The sequence below is a fragment of the Haemaphysalis longicornis genome, unplaced genomic scaffold (genome assembly GCF_048455015.1).
Source record: "Haemaphysalis longicornis isolate Haplotype H1 unplaced genomic scaffold, Haemaphysalis longicornis Haplotype H1 scaffold_1133, whole genome shotgun sequence".
NCBI classification, from domain to species: Eukaryota; Metazoa; Arthropoda; class Arachnida; order Ixodida; family Ixodidae; genus Haemaphysalis; species Haemaphysalis longicornis.
In genome coordinates this window covers 3,546-20,651 of record NW_027526218.1, presented here as the reverse complement: position 1 = coordinate 20,651, position 17,106 = coordinate 3,546, and the positions used below count along the sequence as shown (strand labels likewise).

Here is a 17,106-nt window from a genome sequence, read left to right as displayed (position 1 = left end):
GCTACCACTACTACGTATAAGGGGAGAAACGGCTGGAAACGCTGATTGGTTAACAGAAATCAACGCTCAAGAAGGCGATCCGTCTCCCTAGGCGACCCAGGGTGCCTAGGGAACCAAAAAAGGTCCCCAGAAAGGTCCCTGGCCGAGACGGCGGCGCCACCGGCGCCACCGCGCTGCGGCCGCGGCCGACCGGCCGCGGTTCATTCATTCGGCTCCGGTGCTTGCGGCGGGTGGGTGCACGACGTGCTGCTCGCCGGTGCCCACTTTTTTGGCGCGAAAATTGCTTTGTCATCGCCCGTCGGAACGAAATCGTGGTTCTGCAGGAAACGCACAACAATCTCAAGGTAAGCAGTACATATTCCTGGCAAAAGGGTTTTGCCCCCTTATTTTTTTTTTTTTTCCAGCTGCAGCAGGTGCACGACGTGCTGCTCGCCAGTGCCCCTTTTTTGGCGCGAAAGCCCATCGGAATGAAATTATGGTTCTGCCGGAAACGCAACAATCTCCAGGTAAGCAGTACATATTCCCGTCGAAAGGGTTTTGCTTTCATGTGTTTTGCCTTTTTTTTTTTTTTTTCAGCTGCAGCAAAACGTGCCACCCCATGGCACGCCGTGATGGTTTTCGCGCGCTGAGCCTGAGCCGCAAGGACGGAGGTAAAGTAAAGCCTGCGCAGCAGCGATCTGCTCAACACAAAGAAGCCCGCTTGAAAAGCAAGAGCTTTCCGCCATTTTGGCCAAGGGCGGGGACTAGGCAGACTAGGGAGGCATTCTAGCGCTTTACCAAAGACTAGGGAAAAATTTCTGGGGAGAAACAACAACTAAACAAACAAATCTAGCGCCAAAAAAATAATGACGTCATGCATATTTTAATGACGTCACACACATTGACCAATCAGCGTTTCCAGCCATTTCTCCCCCTATACGGATGTGTGGTAGCACTAGAGTGTACTAGAAGTTTTAGAGTGGCCCGACCGGCCGCCCGGAGAGGTGCTCGTTTCGCGCAGAAAATAGCGGCGGCGCTGCAGTCAACAACAACTGAAAGCGGCGGCTGGCCGCGCGTACGGCCGCGCGCCCAGTCCGCACGTACGGCCGCGCGCCCAGTCGGGCCAGGAAACGCTGCTTCTTTATGCGCGGAGCGCTCGAAATTTGTTCTGCGGGACGTCCAATTGCTTCAATATACTGTAGTTACAGTGGACTGTGGGTAACGAAAGGAATAATAAACGCTGCAGCTCATTTTGCGTTAGTTTTGCCTTTCCCGCTCAACAACAACGAAAAAATTACGGATTTTTCTTAATTGTGTGCAACATTCTATGCGGATTGTAAATAAAGTATTTGCATCGACATTTTGGCTATTCCAACTTCCCATCAAAATTTATTTTGAGCGAAATTGCCTGAAATGAACCAGTTCATGATTGCTTGATTAGTGTGACCTTATTGTGCTGCTTGAGGGACATAATTGGTCGACACAAATGACATGAAAAAATATGAGGAGTGGGATGATGGCTTTTCAGAAGAATTTCTTATTTATTGTCTCGCACTTTACGCTCCGACTGCAGTTATGTGGGTTAATATCATAGGTTGTGTTTGTTTTTTTATTGCGTGAGTTGTTATTTAAGCAGTGGCCCGCTTGTGATAATTAGGGGTCACCGTGGTGTTAATGCTGTCGCCTGTCCGAACAGAAAATTACACGCGCAAGGGAGATATCTCTTTAAATAAAAATGTGATAGCCCAGCGGTTAGCTCAGTTGTCCCAATCACCGTCTTTCACAGAACTCTGCCCACAACATTCTATTAATCGCACCACCTTTCACCTGATTCGGTCAAGAAAGGAGTTCAATCAAATTACCACAAATTTATTTCACAAGTATGCTGAGAGTATAATTAGACGCACATAACACCAAATCAAAGCATAGATCAGAAAATATATTGACCGCGACAAAAATGAAATATAACACGGGAAATCATACACAAAGTCAAGAAAGCTAACATAGTGGTTCAAATAAACGGAACTAGAACAAAATACACATTGTGTTTTCATTTTCAATAGCCCAGCATATAAAATGTTACGCGGGAAATTATGCAAAAAGTCTACACAGGTAACGGTTTAGGAATGACGCTAACAGGGAGATTTAAATTGACATTTTTGGCCAACGCATTTTCATAACTCGCCTGCAATCATTAGCGACGGCTAAGTTTAAGGTGTTGCTCCCGCCTTCGCATGTAATCACGAAACTTGTTGAAACCTTTTATACAGAAATGAATCCGTGTCACAATGTATACAGAACCAACCAAATTTGCTGTCAAGGTCTCACTGTGCTGGTCGCAACCAACGCCGTTAAGGTGTTTGTTGTGAATAAGCTATAGGCTGCAGCGCATTCATAACGCTGTCATGGTGAAGCTCCTTGTCGCTGAAGCAGCCGGTAAAAACGTCCTAGAGATCGCTAATAAACTTTAAAAATGCACGGAAGGATTGAGAAGTCCCCCAAAATTACAAGAGGTAGTAAATACAGCGGAATCTTCCCCTGGCATGCAGGAAGAGTACTTACTGCAGGCTTATTTTGGCACTTCGTTTTCAGTACACACTTACTGACCAAGTGCCTGCGACATAGTACGTTAATAAAATAAGAAAGCCCACTAACGACAGTACAAGCACCAACGTTAGGGGTATCTCAGAAGAAGGCTATTAATATTTTCGTTCCAAATAGGAACGTAAAAAAACAGCAAACTTTTTTCAGCCTATAGAATGTGCGCCCCGCCGCTTTTTGCTTCACGCGCAGAGTCAAGAAGGGCAAGAGAAAACATTCCTGGTGCCTGTCCGTCAAATTAATCCCTCGTTAACTCGAACTCATGCTATCTCAGAATATCTTCTCTCAACTTTTTCTTACCGTGTGTTTACCTCCCATAGGCCATACGCAATTGCCCACTTTATCTCGAAACGTTTTTTTTTTTCGGAGGACCACGGATATGTTGAAATACTGGCAGAGAGGACACAAGGCAAAGTCCGCTACAGGCAGCTAAGGTCCCCGTTCGAATGCTTACTCCCACTACGCACCGAACGCGGCCGTGAAGTGCAAGTTTAATTACGCGGGCTACGCGTCCCCGTTACCGGAATGCTGTCTGGCGCGTACATCATTTAGATTGCTGTGGACGACGCAGCTGATCATGCGGAGGAGGAGGCCCCCAGAAGTGACTACGACGGCAGATACAACTTACAACAACGGCCGATACAACATAGATGCTGCGTCTGCTTCGTAGCAAGGTAGAATGTAGCGGTGGCGACCATCAATTCATACGATGCGTTGAGAAGCTCGAGTAGGCTTTTCTGGTATGCAGATGCGAACGTGACACAGCCGAGCACAACACAGTTCTTTCTTCTGCAATATTAAAAGTTTCTTTTTCCTACGAATTATTTTGCCTTTATAACGAAATCTCCCCTGTGCAATAGTCCTTTTTTAGAAGCCTATCCACAAATTTCCTGCATTTGACTTAACTCGAAACTCCGCGCTTACCTCGAAATTTTCAGCTAATTTTACGACTGAGTTAACGAGAGGTTACTGTATATCAACAACGTTCTCAGAATACGCATCAAAACATGAGAAAGTATTTGGGGTGGGGGGGGGGGGAGGGGGGTTAGATAAATGTTGGGTCGTACTAGATTAAAGTTTGATCAAGCGGAGTCATAACGGTCTGCGTCTACTTTCTAAATCACCAAAGTAGATTTAGCTGACCAAAGGTGCGGGTTTGATTCCCGGCCGCGGCAGCCGCTCTTGTGATGGAGGATAAAAGCGAAAAACGCTCGTGTCTTCGAGATTTCGGCGCATTCTAAAGATCCCAAAATGGTCAAGATTAATCCGGAGCCCTCCACTACCGCTTGCCTCATCGCCTGTGTAGCACGGCCGCGTTAAACCTCATAATCCAAACTAAATCAGCTGAGCAAGCGCAAAATACCGCAGCGAGCAAAGCAAATCTTGCCGCATGCAGGTGCCGGGGAGCGTCGGCTGTTCAGTTGTTGGCGACAGCAGCGCCGCCGCTATACCGGTTTTATTTTCTGCGCGAAAGTCGACCCGGCGGAGCAATGGGAGAGGCCGCCGCTCGGGCCACTCTAAAGCTTCTAGTACACTCTAGTAGCACATCCGTATAGGGGGAGAAATGGCTGGAAACGCTGATTGGTCAATGTGTGTGACGTCATTAAAATATGCATGACGTCATTATTTTTTTGGCGCTAGATTTGTTTGTTTAGTTGTTGTTTCTCCCCAGAAATTTTTCCCTAGTCTTTGGTAAAGCGCTAGAATGCCTCCCTAGTCTGCCTAGTCCCCGCCCTTGGCCAAAATGGCGGAAAGCTCTTGCTTTTCAAGCGGGCTTCTTTGTGTTGAGATTGTAGAAGTTAGCTACTGAAGGGAAAATGTGTTAAAGACATGCATATACCTTAAAATTCAACCGATGCAATCGTCGCTTTCACGCAAGAAGAATCTGGTTATTCATCATGGTGTGGTGTGTTGAGTTTCAGCACACTGTAGATGCCACTGCCCGCAGTAAAAAAGGTGAGGCATCCATGTGCTCTGTTATTAGTGCTCGGTTATTTTTATTTTGGCCTTCTTGTTTACTTTAAACATTCCTTTTACGTGAACTTTTGGGTCCGGTTGTTTTTCTTTTGCAGAAGGTGCACGCTCCACGTGCGTCATTCCATGAACTCAGTGTGTTCAGGGGAAAAAAAAGGGAGATAAAACAAGTTTTGACGACAGATTTGTTCGTGGAGCGATCGCATTGTATTCCATATTTTTCCTGCGTGGCGTGTGCAGGTATTGTTGCGCCTGTGCACTGAAATGACTACCGTCCCTGTGGAAATGACGATCACCCCCTTTGTCCACCCTGTTCAGAGCCTCAACCTTAGCAGCAAGGCGTACTTTCTAATAACATTTCGAGACCGCTTCCAACATTCCACAAATAATAAGCTTAAGCGCTTGCCTATCGTGAAATTCCTGATAGCAGATTGAAATGTTGTGTTGACATGGGCAGTGCATGCTTTAACGGCGGCGTGAATCACGAAAAATGGGTTTAGATTGCGATGTGGTGTGGCTACGCAGCGCAAGTGTGAAGGCCCGTTCGCACTTGCGACTGGAGCGATAGAAGCGACGCGATTGCTGTCCGCGGCGACAAAAATTGGTCGAGACCAAACGAACAAGGAAAGCGGCAGAAATCTCGTCGCTTCTACCGCTCCAGTCGCAAGTGTGAACCACTTGCGACTGGAAAGAAACATATGTAGGTCATGTAATTGTCCTGTATTTCCCATGAAATACTCTGTGTTTGATGCCTAATAAAATAAGCTGTATCCAAAAGCTGAACCTAATCGGCGGGGGCTTACAGCGAATGTATGACACGCTTCTATTTTTGTGCGCCTTCGGAAAACCCTGTTGCAGTAGACTATTACTTGTGGCTTCGCCGGAATGTTTTTTGTTGTTGTTTTACTCACAGAGCCTGCCTGACAGTACATCCGCCAGGTGGTAAGTGCGAGGCTCCTACAAAATAAGGCAAGAGCAACTCGCAAGCCTTGCCTAATTACCTGGCATAGCACAAAATCTGATATGGCTGCGGCAATTCTCATTGCATCCGTGATAATCCCTTGTATAAATTTTTCGCGGCAGTTGTTTCTCGTTAGCCGACTGGGGTCCGCATGACAACCTGCCAGTAAATTTCTTTTGAACCCACTCTTCCGGCATCCGTCAAAATTCCTTTTTAAAATTTCAGTCGGCTCCCGTTTGCTGTCTACAGAGATGTTTTTTCCACCAGCAAGACAGATAGATCTGCGCTGCTTTATGCACAAGCGATAAAACTATATGTTTCAATGGAGCCAGGCATACATCGCATTTTGTGATAATGTGCTCAGGCAGCCCGGACATGGGCCGCTTTAAATAAAGTTTGATCTCTCTCTCTCAGGCAAGCCGAACAACAAAGTGCATAGTGAAACTAGTAAGGCTTGAGCCTGGAGATTAGCTATGTTATGGCTAGCAAGAAATGAGCAACCGCGGGTAAATGTAACAAAAACGTTTTCAAGGAGGGACTTGCAATAATTTATGTGCACGCCGCCATTATTGCTGCTCACGAACTTCATGCCCCCATGGATGCAGCACTAACGTATCTGGTAATACTTCAGGGTCTTGGGCATCTTGCTATCAATCTTTACGTCACGCTTTTTCACTCCTGTGATAGTTCTAGTGTCTCTCTTCCAAAGCTGCACGTGGTTTGCAGCGCGGTATGCAGACATTTTTGCCATGAGCTCATCAAATGTGGCAACCAATGGAAAGTACCTCGTGGCCAGTTTCCTTCATTCCTTGCGATGGAGCACATTGGTTGTGGCATCAGTCCTTAATTGAGGTGGTGTGGTGGAGCACTGAACGAGTGCAGGTGGATGCGCAGCTACTGCAGAGGAGGCCTCCCCCTTTGGCGCGCTGCAGCCAGTCGATGTGGCCCAGGGCCTGCTGCTCTACCGCCATCCCGATTGTCCACACCCCCGCCTTGGCCAGCGTCTTGTGGCACTGTGAGCTCCAAAGCAGGCACGGGCGCCTTTGCGGCAGTCACCCTCCAACTGCCACCAATTTGGTTTCGGCAAGGTGACCAGCGGCAGCGCACACATCAGCAGCCCTACAGCCAAAGGCTGTCTGTTGGGAGCAGCCACAGTCTTGGGCGGCCACCTTACTCACAGCCGAGGTGGCCATCCGGTCCTGGCACGGAGCTGCTTGGCGGCCTGGCAGAAGCCATCTCGGTGGTCCAGCATGAGCACCAGGTAGCGCACCCTGGCCTTCCACCCGAGCTGCTCGCTGTCAATTTGCAGGCATGTGACCCTGCAGCAGGCCTGGGTGTCCCAGTGAACAAGCATCGCCTCCATCTCGGTGCCCGACAGCTGCAGGCTGACATTGGCGAGCTTGGCCCGCACTGCATCCGGGGGTGCCTGCAGCTGCAGAACGACGCCTCGGCAGCCCGCCATGGGGCCTAGTGCCTACAGGGCTGCGGCTGCGGCGTACACAGACAGGTACACCCTGTGCGCCCTTCTACTGTGCAGGCCGTCTGATAGTGCCACTGTGACCATGTTGAAGAGTAAGGGGCTGACGACTGTGCCCTACAGGGTGCCCACATCCACTGGTTGAGGCACCGACAGGGCGTTGCCTACCTGCCTTTGTGCCATGAGGCCCGTCACGAACGCCTCGACGGAGCCCCGCAGCTTGTCCGCAATGCCGGCCTCCTTTATGGCCAGGGAGATGACAGGGTGCTGGAGGTTGTTGAAGGCACCCTTTATTTCTCCCCCCCCCCCCCTTATTTCTCCCCCCCCTGATAGAAAAAAAAAGCGCGGAAGTTTGCAAGCGCCCTTAACCCTTTGAGGGTCGAATTTTTTTTAAAAGAACTTTCCCTGGTGGTCAAATTAGTTTATTGCGGATTTGGAATGTACAAAATGTCCAAAGTCATGATTAAATGGTAAAAAATTATCAGGAACAGTATTTTGGGGTCAGCATCACTTAGAACTGAAAAATGTTCAATAGTATTTCAGAGTGTGGTATTCCTTGAAACACGGGTCTATGCACAGTGCCTTATTGAAGTCTGCACACATACAGCGCATGTCCGAAAATGAGCTGTCTTCTTCCGAAAAAAGGCTGTCTTCCGATTCAGATTCGGTGAAAGGAGTAAACTCAGAGTCAGAAGAGTCATCGCGGTCGGTGTCATCAGAGCGGGCAGTTCGTTGGGCCATATCGCTGCTTTGCCGTGCATCTGAAGAACTCGAAGGCAACCCAGTAAACGAGGAGAGCGAGAAAACGCCGGTGATAAACAAGCTAATAGCAGCGCCAATGTAGATAGAAATCAACTTCCGCCGCCCCCACAATGGAGTCTCCGATTAGGTTACTTCAGTTCCAAGCAAGGAGGGCAAGAATACCTAGTGAGCGTGGGTAATAAACAAGATAAGAGCAGCGCCAATATAGATCGAAATCAACTTCCGCCGCCCCTGATAGCGAGCGTCGATCAAGTTTCGCGCGCCTCCGATGCGATCACGTGGCGAAACTGAAACCACGAAACGCGTTAACACGTACAGACGCCGTAACGCGCTGAAGCCAGAGAGTTCTGTTTTTCACCGCAAGAAGGTAGCACAATCAAATTTCAAACACTTCTTGTAAGTCCCAGGAGGTGGCAGCACCTCCCAGGGAGCATGCATCGTTAATATGGCGCGAAATTTCAAACGGATGCTCGAAATCGTACCCGTACGGCAAAGACCTTGCGGGACGGAAAACCACCGCAGTACACGTACGGCAAAAACCCTCAAAGGGTTAAAGGATATGAAGATAAAATACATGTTTGGTTCATTAAAAAGACTGCCTTGTCTCGATAACAATGATATCAGTCTTACAGCAAACTTCGAAGGAATTATCGGTACATTAAATTAAACATTTGAAGCAATGGCGAATCCCCGCCCACTTTCCGGCGGCGATTTCACTATGACAGCACAGGATCTTGTTGGATGATTGGTGCCCAACGACCTAAGTCATCGCCAAGGAACATGATTGCGTGATTTTTGAGGGGCCTTCATTGATCTTATCATTTGATCTTATCATGCGCAAGAACAGCGCTGTTAAGGGCGAAAATTACATGAACCTGGCAATATTAGTCCACACGCAAAGCGGAATAATTCAGCCATCGGCATTTGTTAAGTCATGCCAGTTTAAATTTGCGCTTCTGTTTTGAGTCTCATCGGGGCGGAGAAGCTTGTGCTTTTGTAACATAATGAATCTGGTTGACATTTCTGCACAACCCAAATTAGAGTCTGCTGTAATGAGCTTGGTGTTCTCAAGTAGTTGCATTCCTAGCGGTCACGTTTTCAATGCTTCGTGCATAAATGCCCTATAATCTGCCTGAAGGCGTGTACTATCAAGCTATACCTTTTCTGGAGCAGCCACCCCCTTTAGTTACCACTCCCAGATGAGGTAGAGCAAGTCACTGCAAAGTTCGCCATTCAATGCTGTATCGAACTTTATATTTAGCAAGAAAAAATAACGCAAATACGGCGATGTCTGACCATACTCTTGCGGGCAGGCATGTTCTGTGCAAGCTGAGAAAAATATTGCTACGTTTTGAATTTTGTCGTGAGATCTGATGAAAGAGTTATAATGCAGTCCTACCATTTTGGTTTCAAACTTTAATGAAAGGACATACTTTTTTAGCTGACGCGTGCGCTGCCATTTTTCAGCCGAGTACACACTGCCAGTTTTAAAGCTAAACGATAAAAAAAGTATTTGCAGTTCATGAGCATGGGCGGTTCTGGAATGTATAGGGCGCACAGAAGTTTTGTAGTTTTCGTTGCAGACGCGGGAAATGGAAATTATGTTTGAAATCTTCTTTGTCCACCAGAAAACGGAGGATTGGGCAGCTGTGCAGAGCCAGCATGACCTTCGGGCATGGTGCGATGCCCGAAACAAGTCAGCATTTTGTTTCCCGGAGTGCACCAAGAAAACATGCGTATTGGCATGGCCCCGCATACAGAAAGACCAAAGACTACCATGCTTTAGCATGAATCGGACAGTAATGACGCAGTTAAACTATTTCCTTGGTTGACAGCGACCGTCAGTTCAAACTAAAGCATGGTTTCAGGCTACAACAGGATAGATTTGTTTCCCGGAGTGCACCAAGAAAACATGCGTATTGGCATGGCCCCGCATACAGAAAGACCAAAGACTACCATGCTTTAGCATGAAGCGGACAGTAATGACGCAGTTAAACTATTTCCTTGGTTGACAGCGACCGTGATGTTCAAACTAAAGCATGGTTTCAGGCTACAACAGGATAGATTTGTTTCCCGGAGTGCACCAAGAAAACATGCGTATTGGCATGGCCCCGCATACAGAAAGACCAAAGACTACCATGCTTTAGCATGAAGCGGACAGTAATGACGCAGTTAAACTATTTCCTTGGTTGACAGTGACCGTGATGTTCAAACTAAAGCATGGTTTCAGGCTACGACAGAATAGATTGGCTAAAAATTGCAAAGTTGTTTACCGTGATAATTCCTTGGTTATTTCGGTTACTTAAGAAATGCTGACGATTGCTCAAAATGTGCTTCATGCAACATTTTAGAATGTATCAGTTGTGGATCCGGGAAGAATCACATTGGCGCACACCCGTATGTGTGTGTGTGTGTGTGTGCGCGCGTCGAGGGGGGGGGGTGAGGGGAGGAGGCTGGCGGAGGTGTGCTGGTGCTCTTGAGAGGGCCTGTTGTATGTGGCCGTTTATTTAATTAGGAAATTCTGTTGTCATGCACGACCGATTGAGCCTTGAAAGAACGATAGTCCTGCGCCCACAGAACTTCAAAGGCCAGGAAGCATTAAAAGAAAATTCTACCAGAAAGGCACCCCCCCCTACCCAGCGATGGGAGATCTTGATGTCCAGCCAGGAGCTATTGGACTCATATGGGACTCGTGAATAGGGTTCCACCCCGTCTGACGCCTGCGAGCGTCACCTGAAATGGGCTCAGCGAAAGTTGTTTCTCTCTCTCTCTAGAGCTCTTCTTTGCCACCAGTACGAAAGTCCTTCACTTGCGCTGCGCACACTACTATGGTTTTAAAATTGGGTGTAGCAGTGGATTGCAGCCAGAACAAATATATATTTCATTCTTCATGTACTGATGCTATGCTGTCCCGATACACTCTGAGTAATCCTCTCCAACTTCGTGCATAATAAAATATTTGGGCCTTTACAGGAGTTGAATTTACATTTTCCCTCATTAAAAGTCACCTATCCGCTCCACCGTGGGTGCATTCAATTACCAATTCAAACGCAAATACTGCATTCGGAATAAAACAAGATAGACATTTTTTAGCTCGGAGACACAAGGTACTGTGGCATCGTGTAAATATTGCGAAGTGAATATTTAAATATCAAAGAATGCATAATTGATCTGCACCGCACAACTTAACGTACAATGCAACCTCCATCGTCAAAAGACATCAGTGATCATGTAAGGATTAGTGACTGGAAGAAAATGACTTACTATTCGATATCGCCGTTGTGACTCCGGCCCCTGAATATACACTGCTCTGGGCAGCCGAATATGGCCATCTGATCGTTGTTACTGTCGCTGATGATTGATTGATTGATTGATTGTAGGGTTTTAACGCGCCGACGCAACGCAGGCGATGAGGCGCGCCGTAGTGGAGGGCTCCGGATTAATTTTGACCACCTGGGGATCTTTAACGTGCGCCGAAATCTCGTACACACGGGCGTTTTTGCTTTTTGCCTCCATCAGAAAAGCGGCCGCCGCGGCCGGGAATCGAACCCGCGACCTCGTGCTCAGTAGCGCAACGCCTTAGCCACTGAGCCACCGCGGCGGGTATTGTTACTGTTACTGTCGCGACGCCGTCTGCCTGTGGCAGGGCTGGTGACCGTTGTGCCTTCACATTTAGGATAAAGTCTGGAACTGGCTCGGGGAGCCGCAGCACGCCCTTTTTGTCGGCCCGCTGTTTTGCAGTTTCCTAGGTTAGGGGAGAATACCGCCGAACAAATCTGCCTAATCGCGGGGGTGAAATTGACTGTCGCAACATCGCCGTCGGAAGGGGACAACACTCAGTGCGCGCAATCTGAGCCCACTCCAACAAAACCCTCCGGGCCTCGACAGAAACGTGAAAAAGGAAGAATGAAGGGCTGACGCGAGGAAGAGGGGCGTACCTTGCGGTGTGTCTCAATCGCAAAGGCCCTCTGCCCGCACACGGCATTCATTCAGCTGATGAAATGGGTGAAACTGCACGTTTCACCCATTACGTAGCCCATCGCATTCTTCAGTTACCTTGCACGAGTCTTGAATGTGTGCCCATGGCCACTTGATCTCCCCCTTTCTAGGAGAGGGAGCGGCCGTGATCAGCCACTGCCGCTTGCACATTGTTCTGCTTAACATACAAAGATCGTCTGTTCCCGTTCGGGCCTGCATTGTACCAGTCTTCAACCATCAATGGCCGGCGGTCCCTCTTTTTTTCCGCCGCGAGTTAGTGCGGACCGTGGTGCAGACCACTCCATGCTTCCCCGGACGAGTCAATCTCCTCTGCTGAGAACAACTCAGCCAGCCAATTATTCTCGGTCTTGCCGCATGTCTCGCACAAAGGGATACAACGCATGCCTTTGGCGTCCCGTGCGCTGAGCTTACCCGAAGGCACCGTCGCTTTTGGGGCTGCACCCCTCCAAAATCATCCCTCAGCGGTTCGCACCCCTCAGGCGCTTCGTTTTGTCACGGCCGGACTCGGCTCCCTTCCATGCGAAGGGTAGACATGCACTTTCGTGGCATTTTCATAGCATTTCGTGGAAAGTGCCATTAGTGGCACTTTCAAAAATATGCCGCTTTGTTCACAGGCGACGTACCAGGCATACAGGCAGCATGGCGATGGCCGGAAAAATTTCGGGAGGGGGGGGGGGGGGGGGGGCTGAAGCCCGGTCAGCCCCCCCCTCCCCCCTGGCTACGGCACTGCATCAAGTAGCACGAGGGCTGCCACCTGCCTGGTAGTCTGGGTGTGCTCTAGCTCTGTCATTACGTTGGCAATGGAGTTCATCGCAGCCTGGTGCTGCCGGAAGCCTGTGAGCTGCTCTGAGATGTACATGTACTCCATTTCGTGTGCATGCTGCCAAAAACTTTTGCCCTTGCAACAGCACTTCATTCTGAGTGCTTACCGGAGTAACTTCTTGGGCAAGAAGTTATTGCAGTAAATCCCACCTTGAAAGCTTTTTTATCGTATGGCTTTACGTGTGGTTGCTCATATTTTACTAGCTGTAGCATAGCCAACCGTAACATATCCAGAGGGGTGAGCTGGGCGAGTTGGTATGTGTCATCTTAACAACAGCACGAAAAAGACTGGGACAAACGAAGCAGACAAGTCTAGTGATGATTCACAACTAGTTTTTTGTGGAATGTGCACTAAACATAAACCTTGGCATCAACAGAAGAAAAAAGATGGAACACATTCCACTCGAACGTACTTCCTTGCCCTTCTCCCCCCGCCCCCTCACATGACAAACACTGGTAGAGCCTTTTACTTGACACACATGATCCTTCAGCTATGGACCACTGCCGAGCTGATAACAGAGTTTCATAAAGGAGGAACATCAAGTTCAATGCCGCACTTGTGTTTGGCGGCATGTACTGGTTAAGAAGGTGAACTCTGTCACAAAGTACTGGCGATGTAACACAATCGCCTCCCAGTTTTCAAATGTTGCACGCTTCGATTATCTCTCGGCCTGTCTGCCTGGCACGTCTGGAAAGAAGTACACAAATGGGTCCCACCGTTGGTGTGCATCGTATACACGACTATTGAGCTCTTCTTACAGAAGGTGCTCTATGGGTCCACAATAGTACTGCATGAAACCTACCCTGTTTCAGTGCCTTTTGTAGCAAAATGCCTTAGCAACCCATGCTGTTTCCTTGTCAATGAATGATAAGCTTGTCATTACAGAACACTTGTGGGTACCCTGTATTTTGTTTCCTTTCAACATTACAGGTTTGCAGCATGACGGGAAGGAGTGCAGAGACGCCTATGCTGCGATTGCTGGCATTGTGCAAACAAGGGTACAATGAACTATTGCCTGCAAGAGGATGGCACTGCCTGTAGTTATTCTTTGTTAGAGTATAAATAAATTTCAAGGTCTGAACCCAATACCCATGTACCCTCAATAATAAAGTGTACCTCAATAATAAAGTGTGTCCACATCTTTTGACAGCTGTGTCTGTTTACTTTTCATGCAAACCTGCAACCACTGAATATGTAGCCATGCATGCAAGCAAAAAAGAAACTACACTGAAAATGACTGTGACTAAAAGACGCATCCCGTTCCCATCAAGTGCAATTTTCAGTGCACTACCACTTCTAAACGTGCTGACTCCTGTTAATCATTTCAGTTTGCACCATGCTATAAATGGCTGGTCATACATGTGTTTAAGCGAAGTCCTGGGAACAAATAGAATTCTTTTATTCAATTTACAATTTCCTGTTAGCCTGAGTGGAAAAAAAAATACAAACCAACTGATTGGTTAGCAAAAAACCTGCGGTGTCCTTGGACGTATCCAACTGAAGAATGGTGTGCCACAAATGCGAAACTTCAAACAGAATTTTTTGCTTTTGAACACTGAATAGCATTATTGACAAATGGATTAAGTGAAAGTAACCTCGGCAGCAAAAATACGAACCTATTTTAGGAAAGATCGTCAACACATGGTCAGAAGTAGAGTTCATCGAAGAGTACAATTTCCCAGCATCCACTATGGCATTCCCTGTAGCCATTTCTAGTTTCAGAGTGTAAAACTACCTTGGCTTTTTTATCCGAAGACGGCAATCACATTTTTGCACACAATGGAAGATCAGTGCAGTTCATACTTGCATATGAAATGAGTGAGTATATATACTGTTCTCTTCATGCCTGACCAGAAGAAAAGTGCAATTTGCTTCACTTCAAAGTAGGGGCTTTAGTCTGAAATATCCTGAATGAGTGGAAGCTGAATTGTCACACAATTATAGTTTTACTGCAGCGTCACAGAAGAGTTTAGGTTGTCGAGAAAAATTGGAAGCTCATCACTGCTGACTGAGGGCCATCTTTCAGGGAAACTTGAACAAATATTATGAGCTTCGTATCGTCTAAAGTCACACTAGTGTTTTCCTAGTTTCGCTATGCTGCTGCATTCTTCAGAAATAACACTTCCCTGCAGAAGCGTCTTACTGTCATTGAGAATACCCCCATGATGGTGGTTATGGCCATCCTAAGAGATTGTAAGAATTTTTAAAGGAAACTCTGCAGCGTACCATTTTCTTTGGGACTTTACAAGGCAAATTATAAATTATGCCTTCTATATCAAGCAAATGCGTACTCAGAATATGTACAGATGCTGTGAGTAGCCGTACTGTATGCAAATAAAATATAAGGCATATTTTATGACTGCAGTTTCATAGCACATTCACCATGACTGGCTTCATAGGTCATGATCTCAATGTATATTTTACATCTGTGCAAAAGGAACGTAGTGCACTGAACACACTTAAAATCAATTCTAACTCAGTTAAAGTAACTCACTTAAAATCAACTCTACAGTTTACTTATATGTTCAAGGCAGTAAACCCCTGAGTTTATGTTCGGTTGATTGATCAGTTGATGGACTAACTGAAAGAAACTGAAAGTAACTCAGCAAAAAAGTGCGAACCTATTTCAGCAAAAGCATAATGCATCATGGTCAACAGTACAGTTGTCATCCAATACTGCGATATCTCTAGCACTTTACTGTGGCATGCCTCATAGCCTGTACCTGGCTTCATCGCATAAAACTCCCTTAGTTTGATCCCAAGACTGCGGTCACATTTTCATATGCGTTACCTGATAGTGCATGTCATCATACGTGAACATGTATTCATGTATTACGTACCTCAAATAAATGGTGTCTAAATAAGTAAACCTCTAAATAAAAGCAAAATATTGCAATAACTGTAGCATTGTAAATGTAATCTGGTAGCTTTCGTGGCACAGAGCACCTGTATCAGTTCCCTGTGAAGAGGGAAGCAATTTATGTTATTACATGTCTTATTTTTGGTAACACAGGGGGTTTGGTACCTCGGTTTGCCTCCCCCCTCCACACTTTTTTTACTCACATCCATAGGTGACAGTGATCGATTTGCTGTGGTGAGAGACCCAGGTGGTTCCCTCCATAGAGCAGCAGCATATAGCTGCCCTTGTCTGTAAATTAGCAAATTGAATAGTGGTGCTTTTAATCAAACTTATCTTACAAGGATTATAATATAGTCCTCCTTGCTATAAATTGTTTGCATAGTTTTTGGTATGTATAGAGAATCGCATTTTGCTGACATCAGTGGGATAAACAGGATGAGGTAACAATCAATTACACATCCACAAAGCACACAGATTGTGCCTTAAACTGAATTAGCTTATAAAATAGCTAGCGAGAAGCATATATAGCACACTTTTTAAGTTGAAACTTCCTAATTAATCGTCTCATGTTCAAATATAACGCCGAATGCAAGCTATGCAGGCTATGCAAGAGCTAAGCTAGCTCTTACCGTTTAGCATTTACACTTTATTTTTATCTGAGTAGAAGATTTTGGAGCTTTCTTTTTGCTGCAATTGTATTTGGTGCACTTGAGCCCCACGATGTGCATCATGGGACAAACTCTCGTATCATGATTTTAAGGAATATATGCGCAACCATGCATGTAAACTGAGGTATGTTTTGAAATGCTGATGTTTTGCCATCTGGCCCTTTTATCACGTTTTAATAGCGGTTGGTAGTACGGCTCATCTTTCGCCCCAAAAATAGAAGAATTATGCAGAACTGGGGCTTATTTTGCTGAGGCAATCGAATAAAATACAAAGCAAACACGTGCGCGCTCCGTGCTTGTTGACGAAAAGTCGGAAATGCTGATGAAAAGTGTCGTGTCAGCTCATAGGAACCCCAAAACTTGGAAAGCGATGTGCAGAGCACGCTTGACGCTCCTTTGGGGTGGGATGTATGCAGAAACGGAAATGTTATTATTCATTTTTTTGCGTTAGGCTTAAAACACGTGTGTTTACTCAGCGCCCCCAGTACCAGAGGCGATAGTTTATTTTTTCACCTAATAGCTAGGAATGAAGGCGGTATTCTGTACACTGTTTATACCTCTCGAAATTACGATGCACGGCGACCACTGAAGGTCATCAGCTTCAAAATGAGTCAAGGAAGTTTAAACTGAACAAAGCAAACTCGATCATCCTGTCCAGACGCTTTTGGAATTTGTAAAAAGCTTGCATTGCACACCGCTAAGACGAGGGAGGACGGGGGGAGGCTAGATTGGTGAGTTATAGTGTCATTACTAATACATTATAAGCGTCGCGAGCGATGAGCGAGCGATAGCTTCCGATCGATGCATTCGTGCACGAAGCGAAGCCGACTTTCTGGAAATCGGTGGGAGCGGTGGTTGTTGTATGCTACCAACTGTCCCTGTTCTCGGTTCATTCGATGTCCAAACTATTTAGGAGTCACTGGCTCTCCTTTCATCTAAAAATGGCTCCGTCTGGGAGTCCAGGCACCAGGTCAAACAAGCATCTGAACGACGTGGGTCCAA

At 46.7% G+C, this 17,106-nt stretch overlaps 1 protein-coding gene across 3 annotated transcripts; it reads left to right on the top strand.

The window, feature by feature from the left end:
* Positions 1-150: 150 nt before the first annotated feature.
* On the top strand, positions 151-13,707 carry LOC144161457 (uncharacterized). 3 transcript variants are annotated; one of them, XM_077692113.1, is made up of 5 exons: positions 151-344; positions 405-506; positions 577-650; positions 6,448-6,776; positions 13,507-13,707. In XM_077692113.1, the coding sequence occupies exons 3-5, from the start codon at positions 599-601 to the stop codon at positions 13,615-13,617; spliced, it is 492 nt and encodes a 163-aa protein (XP_077548239.1). In that variant the 5' UTR covers positions 151-344; positions 405-506; positions 577-598; the 3' UTR covers positions 13,618-13,707. The 3 variants fall into 3 exon arrangements, 2 of the variants coding, with proteins under 2 accessions (XP_077548239.1, XP_077548240.1); XM_077692114.1 differs by lacking the exon at positions 151-344 and having other exon boundaries at positions 383-506; XR_013320473.1 differs by lacking the exons at positions 151-344; positions 405-506; positions 577-650; positions 13,507-13,707 and adding exons at positions 4,156-4,536; positions 5,468-5,496; positions 6,841-6,974.
* The last annotated feature ends 3,399 nt before the right edge of the window (positions 13,708-17,106 follow it).

What these genes read in the sequence shown, in the direction of transcription:
- LOC144161457 (XM_077692113.1), top strand. Translation starts at nt 599, where the DNA reads ATGGCACGCCGTGATGGTTTTCGCGCGCTGAGCCTGAGCCGCAAGGAC. An exon ending in CCTGAGCCGCAAGGACGGAG is followed by an intron (nt 651 to 6,447) that starts GTAAAGTAAAGC and finishes GGCGCGCTGCAG; the next exon opens with CCAGTCGATGTGGCCCAGGG. An exon ending in TGGTCCAGCATGAGCACCAG is followed by an intron (nt 6,777 to 13,506) that starts GTAGCGCACCCT and finishes TCAACATTACAG; the next exon opens with GTTTGCAGCATGACGGGAAG.